This window comes from Octopus sinensis, linkage group LG20 (assembly GCF_006345805.1).
Source record: "Octopus sinensis linkage group LG20, ASM634580v1, whole genome shotgun sequence".
Lineage (NCBI taxonomy): Eukaryota > Metazoa > Mollusca > Cephalopoda > Octopoda > Octopodidae > Octopus > Octopus sinensis.
In genome coordinates, this window is record NC_043016.1 from 22913335 (window position 1) to 22938235 (window position 24901).

The 24901-nt window shown below is 34.6% G+C and overlaps 1 protein-coding gene across 1 annotated transcript in view; it reads left to right on the forward strand.

The window, feature by feature from the left end:
• LOC115222636 overlaps nucleotides 1–24901 on the forward strand; it is a 116062-nt gene that overhangs the window by 39252 nt on the left and 51909 nt on the right. Inside the window, exons 2-6 of the mRNA XM_029792950.2 lie at nucleotides 5881–5981; nucleotides 13277–13346; nucleotides 15173–15303; nucleotides 17749–17837; nucleotides 23897–23996. Of these exons, the coding sequence (XP_029648810.2) occupies nucleotides 5881–5981; nucleotides 13277–13346; nucleotides 15173–15303; nucleotides 17749–17837; nucleotides 23897–23996 (491 nt within the window). The remainder of the gene's footprint in view (nucleotides 1–5880; nucleotides 5982–13276; nucleotides 13347–15172; nucleotides 15304–17748; nucleotides 17838–23896; nucleotides 23997–24901) is intronic.

Consider the following 24901-nt stretch of genomic DNA (forward strand, 5'->3'; position numbering starts at 1 on the left):
TAAAGGTAGAAATAAGTTGCTTTCTATCTTTCTCAAGAGTGTGACCATCACACCCATGGGAAATACCCAAACTGTCATCATGGCATAGGCCAATATCATGAGATGGGTATCTATATCTCCATATTTTTAATATAAATAAACTTACAAGATCACAGACATTGGCACTATCATATGACAACATAGATACATCAAATAGTTCGTCACTACGTGACTTTTTTACTCATGCTAATCCTTTACTGAACAATAATGTTTTCCTTGCATGCCTGATAAAATCTAGGTCTACGTATGGACTTTGAAAGATAACAAAACACCACATATGATTAAATGGAAAGTAATTTGAAGAACCTACAGCTTATGTGAATGGATCAAATAAATGTAGGCTTTGTTTGGCTGTAAAAGTGCAGATCCTGTTCAGATCCAAGATCCCTATCTCTCTATTGAACTCTGTGTCAGACATTTTCTGTGGTTGTATGCCTACTCTCTTTACTCTTTTACTTGTTTCAGTCATTTGACTGTGGCCATGCTGGAGCACTGCCTTTAGTCGAGCAAATCGACCCCAGGACTTATTCTTTGTAAGCCTAGCACTTATTCTATTGGTTTCTTTTGCTGAACCACTAAGTTACGAGGACGTAAACACACCAGCATCGGTTGTCAAGCAATGTTGGAGGGACAGACAAAGTCACACAAATACACACACACATACATATACATATATACGACAAGCTTCTTTCAGTTTCCGTCTACCAAATCCACTCACAAGGCTTTGGTCGGCCCGAGGCTATAGTTGAAGACACTTGCCCAAAGTGCCACGCAGTGGGACTGAACCCGGAACCATGTGGTTGGTAAGCAAGCTACTACCATACAGCTACTCCTGTGCCTATGTATCAAAATATTTTGAAAAATTGGAAAATTCTACCTATTCCTTACTGACTTGATATCTTTCAAGCTTTATCATTTAAGGTCTAAGGAGGATAGCTCTTTTACCTTTTTACTTTTAATTTTTACATTTTAGTTTGTTTTTTTTTCTGTCATTTACTTTCTGTGTTTTCCATATGCTGCCTTCTGGATTTCTTTGTGTTTCTTCTATTATTCAATTTTTTTAGTTCATTATATGTGGTTTGCGCCTGAAGAATATGCCTGAGTTTTCTAAATGCAAAGAAGTATTAGTAGCACTTAAAAACATGTATTGTGTCCTTTCAATAAATAATATATATATATGTTTATCAGTGGCGTGAGGTGACTTCCGGCGTTGGGCATGAAATGAATTTCATTGCCACCACCCTCACCCCCACCAGCAATTTTTCAGTAAAACATTTTCGTATTCCTACGATTTACATATAAGAGATTCTTAATATGCAATCACCCCCGTATGACCTAGAATAAACAGCGAATAAAAAATGGCTGTGTAGAGATGAGCCTGAAATAAGTGTATTGTTTGTATTATTCTTTGCTCTTTGAAACGTCAGTACTTTCCTATCCTCATTCTCCCTTAGAAAAGTCTAAAAATCATAAGTGAAATGTAATAAAGATGAAATTGGATTCTGTCAATATTTTTGCATATTCAGAATCTCTGTTAAAGATAGGAATCCGAAAAAAATTTTCGTGAAAATTCGTTTTTCAAAGAGGTGCGATTCTGCATTAGCCCCTATACCTATTGGTTGAGCCGAATGAAATGATTTAATTAAAAGAACACATTTAGTTACATTATATGACCATGGTTTTAGATCGTTACACTCTCGAAGACAAGTCAGGTGCTTTATCATGCTACTTGTCAATTCCGGGAAAATTATTGACTGTTCTGAGACTTACTGAACTCCGTACATTAAAAGACTACGTCTCACGCACACACATTGAAAATACACGCATAGACAGCGAAAATTCAACATTGTAAAAAACCTCCCAAAACTGTTGTGGCAGAAGTCAACATCTCTGAGATTGAAACAAGACACTTATTTATGGCCATAAATAGACTACACCCAGCAGCACAGAAAGGGAAATCTATGTAGGTTAGGTTTGACGAAGAAATCGAAACATTTCTCCTGCGAAACAATACTGATGTAAGAAGGTTGAACCTTTCGTTATAACAAACACTAAGCAAAACCTGTAATATATGCTCTTTAATATATTAATTTTTTTAATGTTTTAAAATGTTATTTACCTCATTTATAAATTAATTCAATTCTTCGATCTTTCTGGGCAAATATATCTATCATATTTTCATAGAAATCTTCTCTTTTCATCAATTCTTGAAATAAATCTTTTTCAATTGACATTAGTGCTAACTCAGATAGTCTTCTTTCTCCTGTCGCATTTCTTTGGTATGTTTTAGTTCTACTTAATGCAGAAAAGGATTGCTCTACAGAAGCAGTGGTAGACGGAATTGTCAAAATCAACTTGCACAGATTGAAGAGTTCTGGCATAGCTTCAACAAGATCACTGCTGTTAATGTAACTCATTAAATGACTTACACTTGATTTTTTTAAATCTTTCATTGAATACATCACATTGAGCTCACTTTGTAATCATATTACAAAGTAATCATATTACATCAAAAAATCTGCCTTAAGTTGTTCTTAAAGAATCTAAAGAGTCCACAGGAAATTGTTTGCAATACTCATCAACTTGAAATTCAAAAGTTCCATGAATTTAAACTCTTTTTAGGATGAATATCGTGCTTTTATTCGTACTCATCAACTTGAAATTCAAAAGTTCCATGAATTTAAACTCTTTTAAGGATGAATATCGTGCTTTTATTTGGTCAACTATTGTACTGATAATTTTGTTATAAAGCATTCTATAATGTCGTTGGGGATCAATAGATATATTCTTGGATCTCTGAATTCCGATTCCTGCATCGACTCCATATTTTTCTCCTAACCTATCATAAAAGATTGAACAATTATCAAGTTTGTTTTCGAGTACAGTTCTAGTTTTATCTATTTGCTCTTTACAATACACGATGTCATGACTTTTACTCTGGAGTATGTTAAATAAGACGTCAGTAAAAGAAAAAATGTCACTGAATACTTCTAACAAAAATAAGAAATCAGGAGCTTTTAAAGTGTGTAAGAATCCAATTGCTGAATTTATGGTGGTATCATCCCATGCTTCAGGATTTTCAATGATGTGTTCAAAAAGGCTGATTATGAAATTATAATTTTCCTTTGTGGTAATAATAAGACGTGAGGGGTAATTCCATCTAGTTGCTGTTGCTTTCGGAAATCTTTTTTTAACAATGTTATCTAATGCATTAGCCCTTTTCGGTGATTTCGTAAAAAATGTACTGAGTCCGTTTATTGTAGAAAAAAATATCTTGCATTCTTTCGTAGCAGAGCATGATTGTGAAAGAACTAAATTTAGGATATGGGCACAACAATGAATAAAGATCGCACATTCATATTTCTTTCTTACTTTAGCCTGTAACCCATTTAGTTCTCCTGCCATTGTAGCGGCACCATCATATGTCTGTGCAATCAATTTGTTTCCACATTCCCATGTCTCAATGCATTTAAAAACATGTTCAGATAAAGCATTTGCAGATCGATCTGCACTAACATCACTAAAACCAATAAATCATTCTTTTGTCACACAGTCTTCTGTAACATAACATAAAACTGTTGACAGTTGTGAAGATGCTGAGACATCAGATGTCTCATCAACAAGAATAGAAACAAACTTAGCTTGGTCAATTTCCTTCTGCATCTCATTCAACATAACTTTATGAATTGCTTCGATCAAGTCATTTTGAATTCTGTTCGACAGACCAGTGAAGATAGAAGCTGTATCAAGATGACTTTCCATTTTTTGTCATATTTACTGATCAAATAAATGTGTTCTTTATAATTTCTACAATTATTAGAGCCTTCAGATTCAAAATGACCCCGAAACGATAATTCCTGGAGGCTTAAAAAAATAACAACATCGATCAATTGTTGCAGAATGGATCTGTTTCATCGAACTTTCTCATTATGATGTTGTATGCTTTGATTTTTACGTGCATCTAATTGTAAGTCTATGCGAACATTTCCGAATATTTTAAGGTCTATCAAACATTTTATATGCCTTTGAGGACGCTCGTGCTTTAGCATAGCCATATGTAAATTATTTAAATCATCATAGCCTTTATCATTCCAAACATTTTTTTCTAAGCCAAAAAGTAAACACAGCCAACAGAATAATTTATTAAGAGCAATACTTCCAGTTAACCATTTCTTCTTTTCATACGAATTAACCTGAAATTGTCTGTGAATTTCTTGTTGTAGCTTCGCAAATTAGGTAAATTCGGTGTTGGTCTCCCACTATTTATAATTAATTATTTTCCATCGAAGTCTCTTTTCGAACAACTATTTCTCAAAATATCGTTTATAACACACATTTCACTCATTTTGAAAAAGGCTGCTCTTATATAAGGACCCACGTGGAAGCGCTGGCGTAAATTGTAAGTCAATTTCAACAAAACGGAAAAATACCCTTTGTTAAATTAATTTAAGATTAATTAGCTATTTCTAAAATAAGAAATATAATAAAGATTATATTTTTGTTTACAAAACACTCCAAAAATATAATAGTGCAAACGGAGGTTTTGGATAAAAGAATTCAAACTTACATGCAAAACTTTTCCAACAATTCAGCTGGATAACTCAAGAATTATGGGCTTGCTCTTGTTCTGGTCAAAATAGACAGAAAGGCGTGACATGCGGTCTTCTCCGAGCATGACACGCCACACTGAATTTGTTGAATCACTGAGAGAGAAGGGGGTGACCATTCCCCCTAGCATATCTTTTAAACAAGTCACTGAGAGAGAGAGGAAGGAGGGACAAACTAACAAAGAGAGAGAGAGGGAGTGTCATGCAGTCTGCTCAACGCATGACAAGCTACAATAAATTTATCGAGTCACTAAGATATATATATATATATATATATTTTATTATATAGAAGGAGCTTCTACAGGACTAGAACTGTTTCATTCAAGAGAAATCTTCAGGAAGCTTCCTGAAGATTTCTCTTGAATGAAACAGTTCTAGTCCTGTAGAAGCTCCTTCTATATAATAAATTAAATTTACTCTGCTATGTATTGAGTACCTTATTTACTGTGGTTAACCCCGAATCAACCCGGGACCTACATATATATATATATATATATATATATATATATATATATATATATATATATCCAAATAATAGAATACATAGAAGCATCATTCTTTATTTCAGATAGAATTTACGGATCAACCTTTTTTGTAGCAATGGGATTTCATGGACTCCATGTAATTATTGGATTAACTTTCCTTTTAATATGCTTACTATGAATTCTAATAAATCAGTTTTCTTCAATGGAAGCTGCAGCCTGATACTGACATTTTGTAGATGTAGTATGATTATTTTTTATATACCTTTGTATACTGATGTATATATATATATTTATAAAATATATGTACACATATATTTTATATACATACATATACATATATATATATATATATATATACACATGTATATATACACACACAAACACACATACATATGTATATGTATGTATATATATATATGTGTATGTATTTATATTAGTGTGCACGAACATACACACACACACACACATGCACGCACATCATCATGATCATCATCCTCCATTAATGTCCATTTTCCATGGTGGCATGGGTTATATTCATTCAAGTGATGAAAGCATACCTGCAAGAAACTCAGTGTTGCAATGTGCTGAGTAGACTTTACGATAAGATGTATTGAGCAGTTTATATTCCATTTGTGCAACCTGAAGAGCGTGTGTATATATATATATGTGTTTATGTTTGTATGAGTGCTTGTTTGTACTTGTAAAAGATTTAAATTGTAATCTGTGTATTTTATATTTTATTTTCTCAGCTCCACAACTTATTCATCATGGAAAAATTGATTTCCTTGTCTTTGACTATTTGTCAGAAATCACCATGTCACTACTTACTGCTGCCAAACAGAAGAATCCAGTAAGTCTTGCTTTCAAATCACCTTTAAGTGAAATCTTAATTTATTCCAAAAAGGATGATCTTCATTTAAACCATTTATGTTGTACAGAAGATTAGCCTTTTTATAAATTATTGAATTATCCTTAGTTCAGTAGGTCTTGAGTTCAATTCTATTGCAGGTATTTTGTTGCACTGATTAGAGAGGATGCTAGTCATGATATCTACCACAGTATTATAATTTACAAAAATAAAAAAAATATCATTAATTATAAGAAAACACAATTCTATATTAATTAGTCTAGATATCAATACTAATAGCAAAAATGTTTGTCTTAAATTTATAGAAAATAGTAATAGTATAGTTAAAATGTAAGAAAACTATGCTTGTTTTTAAATACTAGTATTTCATCATCAATGCCATTGTTGTTGTTATTGGTGTCATCATCATTGTCATCTTCATCATCATCATCATTGTCATCTTCACTATCATCATAATAATCATCATTGTTTTCATCATCAACATCACTATCCTCGTCATCATTGTTATTCTGGTTGTCACCATAGTGGTCATCATCATTGTCCTCCTCCTCCTCCTCATCATCATCATCATCATCATTGTTATTGTGGATGTCATCATAGTCATCATCATCATAATCATCGTTGTTAGCATCTACTTTTCCCATTCTTGCGTGGATCAGATGAGAGTATGTTGGAGCATAGTTTTCCTTCAATTGCTAATACAAGACCCACATTAAACTCCTCACGCATATCACGATTGAACCAAGAGTTTACCTATGGTCTCTCCTTAGCACTTACTTAGCTTTACTTGCCACTCTTTGGGGTCTTCTAGATACCGATACCTTATATATATATACACATATACATGGAAAGGAATTGATCATAATAAATTGCAAAGCCAAGTAAAAAAAAACTGACCAGTATGGAGAAAAGCTTATCAAGTCATATCAAAGCGATGAACAGTCATAGTTGCAATAACTGACTGGAGATAATTTTATATCTATATCTATCTATCTATCTATCTATCAGTCTGTCTGTCTATATGTCTGTCTGCTTTTATGTGTATATATATATATATGTAAATATATATATATATGTAAATATATATATATATCTCACTGGCATTTTTTGCATGCTTAAAGTACAAAAATGAATGCAAATAACAGTCGCTCAGTTTTAAAATAAATTCTTCATTTTTATGAGAGATGTCTGGAAAGAGGTTATATGACACATTCTATGTCTACCCTATTTCGATAAAGTCTTTGATTTTTAAAAATTTCATGCCCTGCTTTTAAGTACCATGAATCTTCAGTGATCTACAGTTAGGCTGTTTATAGTAATGAAAATAACAATAAACTGCACACTCATCACCTGTTTCCCACCACTGCCAACTCAATCTCAGAATTCCTATAGCAGTCATGATTATTGCCATTCTTCCTTTGATTATGCCATTATAAATTTCTAAACAAAGTACACAACTTTTTCTACTTCTGTGTGCCTGACTGACAAAAAGTAAATAAAAAATAGATTTAATTTGCATTTCACGGTTAAGTGATTTTCAGTGAGGAGGACATCAGCTTGTAAAATTATCACTCCAACAAAAGTTGAAATAATCAATGTAAACCAGTCATAAAAGAGACCATGGTCTTTTAAAATTTTAATTTTTACTGTTTTTGTTCTTTATTCTTCTGCTTTCATTTTTAATCAGTTAAATTTCTGTGTCATCATAATAACTATATGGTTTTGGCACAAGTTTGTGGAGGTGTGTGGCTTAGTGGTTAGGGTGTCAGCACCATGATCGTAAGATTGTGGTTTCGATTCCTGGACTGGGCGACACATTGTGTTTTTGAGCAAAACACTTCATTTCACGTTGCTTCCGTTCACTCAGCTGGCAAAAATGAGTAACACTGCAATGGACTGGCATCCCATCCAGCTAGGGAACACATGCGCCATAGAAACCGGGCCCATGAGCCTGGCTAGGCTTTAAAAGGGTGCATTTATTATTATTTTTTTGATGCAAGTTTATTAAACATATAATGCTTAGTTTAGAACCATAATTCTCCCACCATTAAAGTTGTTGTTGTTCAATTCCAGGCCAATTTATCTAGAACACTTATGATCAGAGATGTTCCAGTCATGACCATCTTTCCCCCCCCCCAACATAGCGTCTATGACTACAGTGTCCTATATGTCCTTTATTGTTATTGTTCAATGATGTTCCATAAGTGACCATCCCATCTTTTATTCAGACATAGTCTATCTCAAACTACATTATGAAATTTATAGATGGACATGTTCTAGTTTAGCTCCAGATCACCCCTCATTGAGCAGTTCTAGTGATCATTCACTCTTTCATTCAGAAAAGAGTATCTGCAACCATCTGGTTCAGTCCCACTGCACAGCCCCATGGGCAAGTGTCTTCTACTATAGCCGCAGGTCAACCAGTGCCTTGTGAATGAATTTGAAAGACAAAAACTGTGTGGAAGCCCATAGTATATATAAAAACATATTACTCTACCTTTGGTATTCGAGTGCTATTTTTACCACCTTGTTTTGCATATATGTTTACTTGGGTACACGTGCGTGTGCTTGTTTGTGTGTAGTCCCACTTCATGGCATCTTGGGCAAGTGTCTTCTACCATAACCTTGGACTGACCAAAGCCTTGTGAGTAGATTTGGTAGATGGAAACTGAAAGAAGCCTATTGCATATATATATATATATATATATTTATGTGTGTGTCTTTGTGTCTGTGTTTGTTCCCCCCACTATCGCTTGACAACTGATGTAGGTGTGTTTATGTCCCCATAACTTTGTGGTTTAGCAAAAGCGATCGATAGAATATATACTAGGCTTACAAAGAATAAGTCTTGGGGTTGATTTCTGTGACTAAAACTCTTTAAAGCTGAAACAAGTAAAAGAATAAAAGAATATGTATATGTATATATATATTACGCACACATACTTGCACCAACCCATACACAGACACACATGCACATATAACACAGCTAAGACTATGTTTGAAGCATATAGACTATTTTATTCCTTGTTCCATTTTTCATCATTTACTATTCTGTAACTTCTACATAAATATTTATTTACTCATCGCTACATTTTGGTAAGAATGTCTGACTCAGCACTCGTACTAAACATTGGGAATATATACATACTCCCTCTCTCTCTCTCTCTCTCACTCTCTCTTGTATACACATCTTCACACATACACACTCACTTACAAAACAAAATATATACACATACATATGTACAAATAGACAGACAGACACACTTACACAATTACGCATACACACATAATGCTCAGAAACAAACACATGCATACATACACATACATCTGTACACACATTTTAATAAAAAACTGTGAATGTATGTTCCCAGTTTTACACGTAGGTATCTGAAATTTTGCTTAGAACCACATCTTTTCAAGGAAAAAGACACAGAATATGAATTTTTCTGAAATTTGTTATTTTTAGTGTTTGTTGTTTTCTTTTTTTCCTAACAGAAAAGTAAGGAACATTGTATAACCCCCAAGCACTGCAATGGACATTAGAAAAAAATGTACTGATTAGAAAAATATTTCATTTAGAGTAATTATATAAATTAGTAAAGTATCTTTGAGGAAAAAGAAGCATGTTTTCCCAGAAAATAGCAAAAAAAAAGCGTAAAATCTTTATTTTAGATTTTATACTTGATTGTTTACTTATATATTTTTTGGCAATTTTTTGATGATGGTGGTGGCGGCAATGGTATTGATGGGCAACATTCTTTATGAAGCTCAGTTTGAAATATCTCCAAAATTGCTTGGATACTTGTAGTGTGTTTACTCATATACAAGTTGTATATACTTTTATACTTGATTTTAACTGGTAAAAAAACCTGGGTGGAGCAAAAATAAAAACTATGAAGGAAAAAAAATTTATACCAAGATTTAACGCTAAATTAGGGGTATGGTTTATACTCAAGTGTGGCTTATATGTATAAGTGCAACTTACAAATAAATAAATATTGAAATTCTGGGTGAATGTTTTGTCAGCTCCTTTTTTAAACCAATCTATCCAAACTTATGTTGTGAATCCATGCAGTTGTATTTATTTTAGGTTGTAATAAACCAGGCAATGCTCAGTAATGCTGCTAGTAAATAGAAATACATGCACTTACATATGAAAATGCAATGGCATTAGGAAGGGCATCCAGCTGTAGAAACACTGCCAGATCAGACTGGGCCTGGTGCAGCCTTCTGGCTTCCCAGACCCCAGTTGAACCGTCCAACCCATGCCAGCATGGAAAGCGGACATTAAATGATGATGATGATGATGATGATGATATACATAGTCATGTTGATGTGCATGCATGTGTATGTGTGTACTAAAGGGAGTTGTATTAGGGTTCTGTCTGCATGTGCATTCACACATGCATGTGCACAAACACACACATGCACACACAGACAGACACACAGACACACAGACACACACACACACACACTCAAACACATACACATTAAAGGTTTCTAATTTAGAAGCAAGGCCAGCAATACCAAAGGGAAGGATTTAGTCAGTATTGTTAATCCCAGCATGTGACTGGTACTTAGTTTCATCAACTCTGGAGGGTTGAAATGCAAAAATTGACCTAAGAAAAATTTGAACTTGGAAAGCAAAAAAACACTGCTAAGATATTTCATAATAATGATTTCAAATTTTGGCAAAAGGCCTGCAATTTCAGAAGTAGTAAGTCAATATCATCAACCCCAGTGCTCAACTGGTACTTATTTCAAAGACCCCCTAAAAGGATGAAAGGCAAAGTTGACCTTAGAGGAATTTGTACTTAGAACATAAAAGACAGAAGAAATGCTGATAAGCATTTTACTAACAATTCTGCCAGCTCACAATAATAATTATTTTTAATTTAGGCACAAAGGCCAGCAATTTTGAGCAGAAGGGGCAAGTCAGTTATATTAATCCCAGTACTTAAATGATAGTTATTTTACCCCCCCCCCCAAAAAAAAATTTTGAAAGGCTAAGATAACCTTGGTAGAAATTGAATTTAGGGTGTAAAGAACCAGAAGACACTATCTCTAAGTATTTTGTCAATGTGCTAATGATTCTGCCAGCTTGTTGCCCTGATAATATTATCAATCCTTCTAATTTTAGTACAAGGTCAAATTCATAATGGTTCTTAAGAGGGAGTATTTGTTAATCACTACTGAGAAGTCTAAAGTGGATGTGATTGAGGAAAAGTACAACATACTGTATTATTTTAGTGTGAGAGGTAGTGAGATGTAGGAAGAGATAGCCAGATAAAGTCAACTGATATTTTCACTTTATCAACAACATCTACATCCTCTCTGTTAACCAGGCATGGTGGTATGGTAAGAGGTTTGCTTCCTAACTACATGGTCCCAGGTTCAGTTCCACTGTGTGACACCTTGGGCAAGTGTATTCTACTATAGCCTTGGGCCAACCAAAGCCTTCTGAGTGGATTTGGTAGACGGAACTAAAAAGAAGCCCATTGTAAATATATATATATGTGTGTGTGTATATGTTTATGTGTCTGTGTTGTTGTGTCTGTGTTTGTCTTCCACCACTGCTTGATAACTGATGTTGGTGTGTTTATGTCCCTGTAACTTGGCAGTTCAGTAAAAGACATTGATAGAATAAGTACCAGGCTTAAAGGAAAACAAGTACTGGGGTTGTTTAGTTCAAGCAAAATTCCTCAAGGCATTGCCTCACAATGGTTGCAGTCTAATGACTGGAATAAGTGAAAAAAAGATTTTGTATGTTATTTTTAAAAATGTATTTATATGATTAAAAATATAAGTATAGAAGTCGTCAACAAAGTAGATTTTTTATTTTAGAAATAGGTAATACTCATTTTATCATCCTCCCCATCATTTTAGCATCCATTTCTCCATGCTTTCATGGGTCAGATAAAATTTGTTGGGTCAATATATAAAGTACCAACCTAGAATGTTGGATGAGATACCCTGCAGTATGAGTTCCAGCTCTTTGATTTCTGATTTCAAATCACACCATGGTGCTACATGGGTGGTAAACTCAACCCATCACCTGATTTGATACGTCTGCTTGGTTCTTTGGTGCTTTTAACAAAGTCCATTCTGTTATAAGCATTTGAGCCAAATCTCAGTTTGACAGTAACTTCTCTCTCCCTCTCATCAGTTTCAGAGCCCCATAAACGGTCTTGAACATTGCCTTTCCTTTTGACCAAGTCATATCAACATCAACATCATCATCATCATCATCATTTAATGTCCACTTTTCCAAGCTCTGATGGCTTAGATTTCTACATCCAGATGCCTTTCCTGTCACCAACCTTCATCTGTTTCCAAGCAAATTTTTCCCATAACCAAACCTGTTTTCATGAAAGATTGGAAATGGATAACATCACTCATGTCATAACATCTCATATATATATATATATACACAAACACCCATACACAACAGGCTTCTTTTCAGTTTCCATCATCTGAAACCATTTACAATGCTTTAGTTGTCACAAGCTGCCACACAGGGGAACTGAACCCAAAACCATGAGGTTAAGAAGCAACTTTGTAACCATAAAGCCAGATATCTCTATCAATCAATATACATGAATTTAACAATCTTCTGTCTTCTTATGATTAATTTCAATATCATGGATTTGAACTTTTAATTCCTTTCTGTCCTTTCTATCCTTGTTCTGTCATAGTATCAAGAGTCTAAAATATCAATATACTAGCAGTATCACCCAGCGTTGCTCGGGTTTGTTTCGACCCTTTAGAATTGGAATTTTTGAAAAGTAAAAATTTTGCATTATGTAGCTTGTTATTCTCTTTAAGTGAACATTTTCTGGTTGAAATACACCGAAAAATGGCGATACAGCAGTAAAAATATCATAAAAAATAGGGATTTTCATAGGAAAAAGCACCTTTTTGAAATAAATAATTTTTGGTGTTAACATGGTCCGATTTGAATTTTATCTTCTACAGAATGAAGAGCAAGCTTTCTTCTATCATACTCTCAATTTTGGTCAACATGCACTACAGGGTCTTGGAGGAGATAGCGTTAGTTGAAGCCTACCAAACCTGCCACACACAGACAACTTCAGCTTTATATATATAGATTGAAACAAATGTTACCTATTTCAAATAAAAGAAAATTATATCTGCTTTATTGACAACATCTACACTTGCATGTTTTTATTCATAGAATGTTTTAAAATGTATTTTGTAAAATAAGTAAATAAATAAATGAATGAAAATATTTATATAATATTTATTATATTCCAAAGGCCATGGGATATGCTCCAGATTTTATCCATTTCTCTCTGGCACCATATCTAAAGACTATCAAAGAAAAAAGTAAGTGGAAGTCCTTTTTTTCTTTTTTTTTATTAAATTTTTTGTCCTCATCATTAATATCATTAACATTATGATCCATCATCATCATCATCATCATGAATTTTATTAACATAATTATTGTCACCATTTTCATCAAGAGAATTGTTAGTAATGTCAGAAAAATGCCTTGTAGTTATGAAGTTATGATATCAGTTATGATATTTTACAGTCTGAGTTCAAATCTCACTGTGGTCCACTCTTTCTATGATTCTTTCAGGTGTGAAGGTGCATGATTTAGTAGTTAGGATATTCAGCTCATGATCGTAAGGTCATGAGTTCAATTCCCAGCAACACGTTGTGTTTCTTGAGCAAGACACTTTATTTCACATTATTCCAGTTCATTCAGATGGCAAAAATGAGCAGTACTTGTATTTCAAAGGGTCAGCCTTGTCACATTTGTGTCATGCTGAGAACTACATCAAGGTTATGCATGTCTGTGGAGTGCTCAGCCACTTGCATGTTGATTTTATGAGCAACCTGTTCTATTGATCAGATCAACTGGAACCCTTATCATAACTAATGGAGTACCAGTTTAGGTGTCAGTAACATAAAGTCAAGTATTGGAATCAATTTAATTTACTGCCCCCACCCCACACCAAATCATGGTCTTGTGCCTATGTTAGAAATCAATAAAATTATCAACATTATTGCCCTCCTCCTCCTCCTCATCACCACCACCACCACCACTACCACCACCACCACCATCATAATTTATTGGCATCATTACCATAATCAATGCTTTCAGAATCTCTTGGTAGAGTCATGGGGTTGTTTTTTCCAGCTCATTTCTAAGAAGTCATAGAAGAAAATTGAATTGTATTCGATGCTGCAGATATTAACATCTTTTACGAAGTGGTACCCCATTGCTCACTTCTGCTCTACTGGGCTACTTGAACTTTTTTACTGCAAACTAAAGATACACTACTGAGTAATTATGCAGTGCTCCCTTTTCTCACTCTGGAGTATTTGTTTACAAGTTGGATCAGGCCATTTGAGATTTTAAAAAGTCTTTCCCAGTTCCCTATTAGATTTCTGGTTATGGAATATAATCCAGTGGCTTATTTGTTGATGTCTGGTACCTTATCTGTACAGTTAAACATCAGAAATCTGCTAGTCCTGATATTTCTAAGGAATTAAGCCAGTGTGAATTTAGTATATTAGACCTTTGATTGGTTATGTGGTACCTTTTTGATTTGGTGGATGTGATACATTTAAAGAATTGGTATATCAAGATATATTGGTATGTTGACCCTTACACATACTTGTGACGGATATGAATTATCAGCCCTCTGAGTCAATTGTCTTCTCTATTTGACCACCTGTAACTTCTGTTCCAATAATTCTGGATCAGAGAGGGAGACTTGACAAGGTCACTTGACCTATTAGAAATATAACAGTCAAACCTTCTTCAATCTCTATCTATCTTAAATAGTCCATTGCCCAGTTTAGCACTAATTCTTGAGTTTGGGAGTTTTTATTGATGTCCAGTCTATTGCAAGAATTTGGAATAACACTAGAGATCTGGTCCAGACCTTGAAAACCCTGAAATAGGTTGTGAATGTTTCCCTACATAAGATAATGTAGTTCTAAGAGGTGGTCATGGATGGGATGCTTTCGATCATTAATCATTGATCTACTCAGTTGTGCACTAATGACTGCCCTATTCCCTCAATTTACTGTTTATTATAATTTTTCATTCATCAGTTTGTTGTTAAATTTATATTGCTTATTACATGACGACTATTCTGTTAAGTAGCAACAGTGGTTTTTTTCATATTTTTATCAAGAAATTCGTGTGGTTAGCAATGCAGGTGGAATAAACCCATTATCTTGTGCGGAAGTTTTGAAGAAATTGTCCCAGGAGGCTGGAGTTGACATGAACATAGCAGTTGTCACTGGAGATAATCTGATGCCAAAGGTAATTTGTTACGCTAATATGTAGCCATGAGGAGTCGAATAAAGTTAGTCATTATGGAGGACGAAGAAGTTTAATTGGTTCAATTAAGAGAACAGAGAAATAGCCTTCTTTTTTATTAGTTTTATTTGAAATATTATTTAAGATTTTTGATGATTTACTGTGCTTGAGAAGACACACCAAGCTAAGTGAAATTGTAGTCATGGTGACATGTGAAAGGTACCTGTGCTGGTGATGTGTGAGAGGCACCCATGCTGGTGATGCATAAAAGGCACCCATGCCAGTGTCACATAAAGGACACTCATTATACTTGTTTAGGAGTTGAATATTTTATGGAAGTTTTGTTGCATTTATCACACACACACACACACACACACACACACACACACACACACACACACACACACTCTCTCTCTCTCACACACACACACACTCACACACACACACACACACACACACACACACACACACACACACGATACATATTGATCTCAGAAATTATTTCAACCTGTTCTTTTATCAATATCTAATTTATCTAATGGTCTAATTCCTGGCTGTTACACCCAGAGCATAGACATGTAGTGTCAGATTTTCATTTTCATGCAAGATAGCTGAATACATCAAGTGGAGATTTTGCAACAAGTTTTGTCAAAAGCTCACACCATGCAGAAGATTCAGCATGCCTTTGGTGATGATGCCATGGCCAAAACTCAGATCAAAGAGTGGTACAACCACTTCAAACATGGTAGCACCTGAGTGGAGAGCAAGGCACGTTCAGGCAGGCCAATCACAAGCCAAAATGAGGGGCTGATGGAGATGGTTTGGCAAATACCCATGGAAGACCATCATGTAACAATCCAGGAAATTGCTCACAAAGTGGGAATAAGCAAAGGATCAGTACATTTCATTTTAACCCTTTAGTATTCAGATTTATTCTGTTGAATGTAATGCTTGTTTATTCACATTGTTTTGAATTTATCATCTATTATCTTGTAGCTTCGATATTTTGATGCGTTTGTTTATTTTGAGAACGACATTATAGGATACATATGAGAGGCTGGACCTGGCCAGTTTAAGCATAGAACAGGTCAAATATTTCGGTCTGATATGGCCAGTTTAAATATTAATGGGTTAATGGAGGATTTGTACATGCAAAGAGTGTTGGTAAAATTAATCCCAAGAGTGCTGGTGGAGCAGCAGAAGCAACTCTGTATGGAAATCACTCGGGACATACTAGACTGTGCAAACTATGGCCCAGACTTCATGAGAACCAACATCACTGGTGATGAGACATAGGTTTGTGATTTCTGTGCAAATATGTTCAGTTATCTTGCACAAAAACAAAAAGCCAATGAGAATGCACTACATGTCTGTATTCTAGGCATTCACAGCTTGGAACTGATTCCCTATCTGGTCTTAGACTGTGTACAGTAAATACTCACTTTCAACTTCCATTCTTCAGAATATATATAGTTTAGTTATAATCCAGTATTGGATGTCTGACCAATAAGTTTTCTACATTATGTTGTGTGCAACAATTGCTCTGAACAATAAGTTTGCTGTCTTTCCTTTTAACCTAAAGCAACAGAGCTATGACACAGAAAACTGTTCTTTTGTCAATTTAAAACATTGTCTGTTCATAGCCTTTCCCTTCTTTTGTCTTTGCATTCTTTTAGGCAGCTTTTCAGGGAAGTTCTTATGGTTGGGATTGTTCTTTTAATCAGCTGCACTTTTAGATAACCAGAATACTTGGCTTTCCTCTGCCTTCTTTTTATGTACCGTATATAATGTTGTTCTTTTTGTCCCCAACTAAGATAAATTTGATGAGCTCTCAAAAGAGGGTCTCTATATGCAAGACCATAGCTTAATGAAACTGCAATTGTTGTGCCTTCTCCTCCTCCCCTCCTATTATTGTTGTTGTTATTACTATTATTATTATTATTATTATTATTATTATTATTATTATTATTATTATTATTATTATTATTATTATTATTATTATCATCATTATTATTATTATAAAAATAAGCCCACCAATTTATAAGGGGCTAAGAGATAATATGATGATAATATTGGGTTGGTGCATAATTACTGCAGCTTTTTTTCTACAAATTTTATTCAACAAAAACAATAACAACATGTAACAAAAAACATCTTTAAATGATTATTCCAGAGCATATTCACCATCTACTTCAATTACTGCTTCCCATTTGCTTTGCTTGGCAGACGGTCAGACCATCATTTAAAGATGTTTTTGTAAAATATTGTTATTGTTTTTGTTGAATAAAATTTGATGAAAAAGAGATGCAATAATTATGCTCCAACCCAATAATAAGAAGTACTATTTTTTTTCAATGATAATTTTTCAGTAGTTCATTTCATTCCTTCATTCATTTATTTATTTGTTATTCTTTTTTTTTTACGTTTTGGTTAATGATTTGGTTTCAGGTGAAAGAAATTTCACAGTCAAACATTCAAGAAATGTCTTCAGGAATGAAAATCCCCAAAACAATTCATAGTATGAATGCCTATCTTGGGTAAGTAAATTAGTTTGGTGTATATTTAGTTATCGTTATTGTTACTGTTAGTTTGTCTTAGAGACCTTGTGCTTAAAGAGTAACAAACAGAAAGCAGTAACATTGTTTCTTCTACCTCTTCAGGAAAAATATAACTATTGGCACACTCTCCTTATGTTCCCCCTCCCTGACCTGACTCCAACACTGAGCAGTAACTGTATTTATACCCACTTTAACTAGCATCATGCCCTGTACTGTAGATAAACTTATAGAAGACAATGGATATTCCCCAACTCCTACAACTTAAAGAATATATCTAACACAACCAAATTACATCATTGGTTAATTTTGTTGCTGTTTTATTTATTTATTTATTCACTTTAAAAAAAATGATGAATTGGTAAAATCATTAGATCATTGAACTGAATACCTTTAGTGCCTTTAGAATAACTTGTAGTATTATTTCAGCTTTCTGCATCCTGAGTTCACATCCCACCCAGGTCAACATTTTCATTCATCATCATCATTATCAGCTTCATCAACCTTTGTATATTGTTGTCTTAAGTCCCAGGTCTCATAGTGCTGGTTACCCACTTTTCATCCTGTATAATTGTCTGAGATCACAACATCCTCATTGAATGGGACACTAGTTCTTTGCGGAGCTACTCTTTACTGCTGAATGGAGGACTGGAGCAAAGTGAAATGCAATGCTTTACTCAAAGTCCAATACACTACCCAGTCAAGGAGTTGAAACCACGATCTTGCAACCTTAACCACTAGATTATGCATCTTCACTTTCAGTTTCAGGGCTGATAAAAATAAAGTATCAGTCCAGGACAGTTGGCAAAATGCTTTGTGGTATTGTCCATGCTCTTGCATTCTGAGTTCAAACTTTACTGACACCAACAGCTATTTCAACTAATTACACAATAATGTGAGCACTCTATCCTATCTGAAATTGGTCCTCAGTTGGCCAGCATAGACAGGTAGGTCTGCAGTCATCATCATAATCATCATCACTTAGCATCCATTTTCTGTGCTGGGATGGGTAAAACAGTTTTACTGGAGCTGGTGAGCCGGAGAGCTGCATCAGGCTCCAGTCTATTTTGGCTTGGTTTCTACAGCTGGATGCCCTTCCTAATGCCAACAAAATAATCTGGTAATGTCATGTAGAGACTTTGTCTAGTGGTAGATCAAAAGCAGCTGAATGGAAAAAAGATGTTTTTGTTTGTTGTTCTCAGAAACTTTTATTTCCATTGAATAAAAATATACTGTCCCTAGTCTCATAAGAATTTGGAAATTTTGAGAGAATATGAAATAATCTGTTTTAAACAGTGGAACTCAAAATATCAAAAAACTATAAATAATAGCATTTAAATATTGGGCTACAAAACCCCTTTGGATGGGAAAAGGTCTTTTTTTGTAACTATTTTTGGCATTTTGGCTATAAGTCAGCACAATCTTTAGCTTTGTTGGTAAGCTTTATGCACTACTACAGATATCATGATCATTTCCTGTTCTCAGGGTGCCTTTATTTGGGTTGGTAAATATTAAATACTGTCTGATTTAACCATACCACTTTGTCCTAGGGTATCTTTAACAAAGTCCACTCTTTTGTAAGCATGTGGCCAGCAGAGGTTCACGTTCAGCATCGGTCATATCAGTCTCACTATCTAGGAGGTCGGGGCCCACAAAAGTTAATGGGTGCTGCCCCTTTTACCCTAAGTATAAAATTTTTAAAAAATTAATTTAATTTAATAATAAGCATGGCTATATGGTAAGAAACTTGGCATTGCATTCAGTCCCACTGCAAGGCACCATGGGCAAGTGTCTTTTAGTATAGATTCAAGGTGATCAAAATCCTTGTAAGTGAATTTGGTAGAGGGAAAACTGTGTGGAGGCCCATCATATATATGTGTGTGTGTGTGTCCCCTTTTGTTTTGTCACCCACCACTTGGTGTTGGTTTGTTTATGTCTCTGTAATATAGTGGTTTAGCAGAAGACACCAATAAAATAAGTACAAGACTTTAAAAACATATTCAACTAGGTTTGATTTGTTCAACTAAACCCATGGTTCTCAATCAGGATCTATATGACCCTTGGGGTCCATTTTTGCTGTTAAAGTTTATCTACAATAAATTGGTTATACTTTTACAATACTCAAAATATTTAAAAAAATCTTTTTGATACAAGTCCTAACAATATGTAATCATAAAAATATAACAGGGTTTTTTTAAACATGGAATGCTGTGGGTGACTAGTAGAGTAAAATTGGAATCAAAAGGGTCCATAGGTAAAAAAAAAAATAGTTGAAAGCCACTTAGCTAAACCCTTCAAAAGTGTGCTCCAGCATGGCCATAGTCCAATGTCTAAAACAAGTAAAAGATAATAAAATAAACAAATGCATGAATAATTGAGACAGCTGTTTGTAATCCAACCACAAGTACTAAATTGTATTCATGAACAAACCATAATAAAACATTTTTTAGGGAGAGGTTAAGGACTGTCTGGATTGAAAAGGGGCTAGACAAATTTCCATGTTTAAATAAATTAAATGATTTTAAACTTTGTAAACTTATCCAACATCACATCAAAGAAAGAATTATAAGAATGTAAACTGTGTTTTACTCATTCCCAATGTACTCTGGCCAATATGGGTGTGTGTGTGTGTGAATATCTGAGTGCTGTTGTCCCTTTTCAATAGATTCAGATGATGTGAGTTCATAACACATGATTCATTAGTAGAAGGGGACTTCAAAATACCACTGTGTTACTACCTAATTGTGTGTCTCTTCAGTGAAAGTTACTCCTCCTGACTGATGAATCCAACAAGCTCTTGTTTATAGAAATCAGCAAACGAATTAGTTGCTATAAGTGAGAATTTGTGCTCTTGTTGGATTCATCAGTTTGGCTGGTTAGCTTTAGCTTTAGCTGAAGTGACACTGTAGTGTCTCAAAGTCGCCTTACACTAGTGAGCCATGTGTATTATTAACATACACTATCTAAAAGGAAGTGATATTCATGTTTAAATTTGCCAGAGTTGTGTTGGGAGTGAATAAATGTGTTATTGTTTGGATTCTCTCTGTTCCATGTGCACCCTATGCTTTCTTGTTAATAAAGAAAGAAAGATGGGGTAAAAATTTCACTAAAGACAGAGATAGGGGATTATCAATTTGTGGAACACTGCTCTAACAGATTCTTGTACTATCCAAGGAGGAGATTTCTCTCATTTGCTCAACATTATGGTAAAACTGATGGAAAAAAAAAAGAAAGAACACTGATCAATAAATGCCAAACAATTTATTAAATCTACATACTACCACCATCAATCTTCTAGCTTTCTTATATTCACTGCTTTTCTTTGAATTCTTTCTCTGCATATTCTCATGATATTTAGTGGTAGAATTAATAATGGTTTCCTCTCATCAGAACATCCTGACAAAAGTTTGACCCACTTGTACCATCTTCCTATATTTTATTGTTTTGGTTTCCTGTTTTCTTGAATTAGTTATTGCAATATTGAATTGCAATATTGCTCGGGGTTTTTCTTTGTCTGAGATGATTGACATATCTCCCAGTGTCTTCTTCATATGTCGTCATTGTCGTCGCCGTCGCTGCCATCTCTGCCACTACTGCCGTCATCATCTTTATTTAACATCAATTTCCATGCTGGAATGGGTTGGGCAGTTTGACAGTATCCAGTGAGGCATTTGGCTCCAGTGTCAGCTTTGGTATGGTTTCTACAGCTTGATACCCTTCCTAATGCCAACCACTTCATTCAGTGTATTGGTTGCTTTTATTTCATGCTACAAGCATTTGTTAGGTTGCAAGACAGGAAAAGAACAAGAAAAGAAGAAAAAAAGCACCCTGTGACTAAGTAGTGGGGGGGGGGCGAAGCTTTGAGAGTGGGGAGAGGTACCTTTATGACAGGAATTGAGAGGTTATGATACGTGGAGAATCACAGGTATCTTGCTAAAGAGGCAATACTTGACTACTCCAAAGGGGAAAATGTAAAGAAATAAGTTTACTCTAAAAGATATAGCTATAGTTAAATGAAGATGTAGAATTGGTAGATGCCATTGTGAAGAATGTGATTGAAAAAGAGAGTTCTAAAATTCAATCTTTACTGATGCAACAATGCTACTTTTGCTGCTACTGCTGCTGTTCCTTTCTACTATAAGCACAAGGCCAGAAATATTTTAGGGAAGTGGGGCTAGTTGATTACATTGACCCCAGTGTTCAACTGCTATTTACTTTATTGACCTTGAAAGGATGAAAGGCAAAGTTAACCACAGCAAAACTTGGATCCAGAATATGAGGATGGGCAAAATGTCACTAAATATTTTGTCTGGTATACTAGCAAAAATAATAATCTTTTCTTCTTCTTCTTCTTCTACTACTTCTACTACTACTACTACTACTACTACTACTACTACTACTACTACTGTAAATAACAACAACAACAACAACAATAATCTTTTCTCCTGGAAGCACAAGGCCTCAAATTTGGAGGACGGGATTAAGTTGATTACATCGATCCCGGTGCGTAACTGGTACTCAATTTATTGACCCCCAAAATGATGAAAGGCAAAGTCGACCCTGGCAGCATTTGAACTCACAACGCAAAGACAGACAAAATACCATTAAGTATTTTGCCCGGTGTGCTGACGATTTTGCCAGCTTGGTGCCTTTGTAATAATGATAATGATGATGATGATGATTTAGGCACAAGGCCAGTAATTTTGTTGGGTGGAAATTAGCTGATACCACTGATCATAGTACTGGATTGATCTTTTAATGACCCCCAGAGGGGTGAAAGAAAGGTAAACTTGACCATGGCAGCATTTGAATTCAGAATGTAAAGAGCCCGAAGAAATACTGCAAAGTATTTTTTAAGACATTTAAGTGACTCTACCAGTTCACTGTCATGTTTCAAATAAGCAATGGACCTGAGAGGGGTGAGGCAGTAGTCAGTTAAATCAGTACCAGTATTTGACTGCTACTTTATTTTATTGACTCCAAACAGATGAAAGGCAGAGGGATAGAAGAATTTCCACAAGGCAACCCCCTGTTATAGTCCAACCTATGCTAGCATGGTGATGCTTATGATGATGATGATGATGATATATATATTCATCCTGTAAATACAGCCAGTTATTTGAGTTTTGTTGGCCCATAAATTTTATACAAGGAAAACAAGAGAGAAAAATTTCTTAACCTGTTTGTTCAGCTTATTTCTATTAACATACACTGCCATACAATTGATTCTGAAAATAATGAAGAATAATTTACTTGGTTAACTTTGTTATTATTATCTAGTGTTTGGAACATTTTGATGGACTGTTTTGATCTGGATCACTTTAACCCTTGTGTAACCATATTTCTGTCGATTATAATTAATTTTGAAATGTTGAAGAATTTACTAAATAGCTTTGTCATTATAATGTTTGGGACCATGAATTACCATAAAATTTTGATGGAATTTTTTTAATGATATTATTTTAAAACAGGTGGTCTCAGGTAAGTTGGTATAAAAAAATAAAGAATATATAAAAAAAGTAAAGAATATATTGTATTTGATGGCGTATTACATACATGCCATTTTCAGCAGTGCATATTTAGGAAAAAATAAGTTTTTAGTGTAATATTTGCAGCCACTTTAACAGGGCTGTCTGTTTGAGTGGAGTTAATTGTGATTTTTTAACCCCAAGAGGACCTCTCCTCTAGCTGGTTAACGATGCACAGCTGCAGCCAATAAAATTGTGAGCAGTGGAATGAAAGTTTATGAGAGGCCCAGTTTCATATCTTGCATACCATCAAATGCAGTAGATATTTTCTTATGAGTCTATTGAGATTTAGATATATTTTATAGAAGGATCTGTATTCTTTTATTCTTATCTCATGACAAAAAGTCCTGTTTTCTGTAGCAAAAAAAGAATATTTGGGGTTCATCCATGAAAGTTTGCTGTAAAAAAGAGGTAACAAAAGCAAATGGATGGAAAATTGTTAATTGTTTAATATATTCATTTATTTATTTATTAATTAATTAATTTTTTTTCCTTTCACTCTTTTCATCAAAGTGCTGGTCCAATAGCAAGGGCCCTTGATCTTGGTGCTGATATTGTTGTTACAGGAAGGTGTGTTGACAGTGCTTTAGTTCTTGGACCTCTCATTCATGCTGTAAGTATTATAGAATACAAATTTATATTATAGAAAGTATTATACATAAAATAATTGCAGATGTGGTTGTGCAGTTAAGAAGCTTGCTTTCTAACCATGTGGTCTTGTGTTCAGCCCCACTGCACAGCACTTTGGGCAGGTATCTTCTGCTATAATCCTGGGTCAATGTGAGGGGCAAAAATTAAAAAGCCCATTGTATACATGTATATATATTTGTGTTTGTGTTAGGAATGAGCAATAATCTTAGAGAGCTATGTGCTGAATGTGGCATCAGTTTGATTTCCTCAAGTTTCTGGAGTGTATTCTAGATTGTTCAAGTTGTTTGAGGTCTTGTGTTGTCTTGCTGCAAAAGAGCTCACTTTTTTGTTAACCAGTGCTGGGTACTTTTGCCATAGAATGGCATGTTCCTGTTGTGTGGAGTACAGATTGGCATCGATGGTTTGAAATGTATTTGTAGTGAATTATCCTCTTATAATTTCACCTGATATAGAGCATAACCCTGTGTTTGAAATGTCCATGTTTGGTGACAATTTCCAGAACATGGCCCTTGCTTAACCACTGCTTATGTTCATTAGGATTGTGGGAAAATATCTCCCTCAGATTATTACTTGCTCCGATCCATGACTCACTTCTTGCGCTTGTAATACTTCATCAACCAAGAGGAGGTAGAAGTTTCAGTGAAGGAGTCCTTCACCTCAAAGGACAAGGACTGGTATTAGAATGGGATCAAAGAACTAATAGAAAGGTGGCTTGAGATGGCGAACTTGAAGGCTAGGCTGCTTTTATCGTAATGTGACAAATAAAGCAAATAAGTTACCAAAATATCAAAAAAACTTTTGATTCAGCACAATATTACATGTAAGTATTATACAAGGTCTGATCAATAAGTATTTGGACTGTTGCTA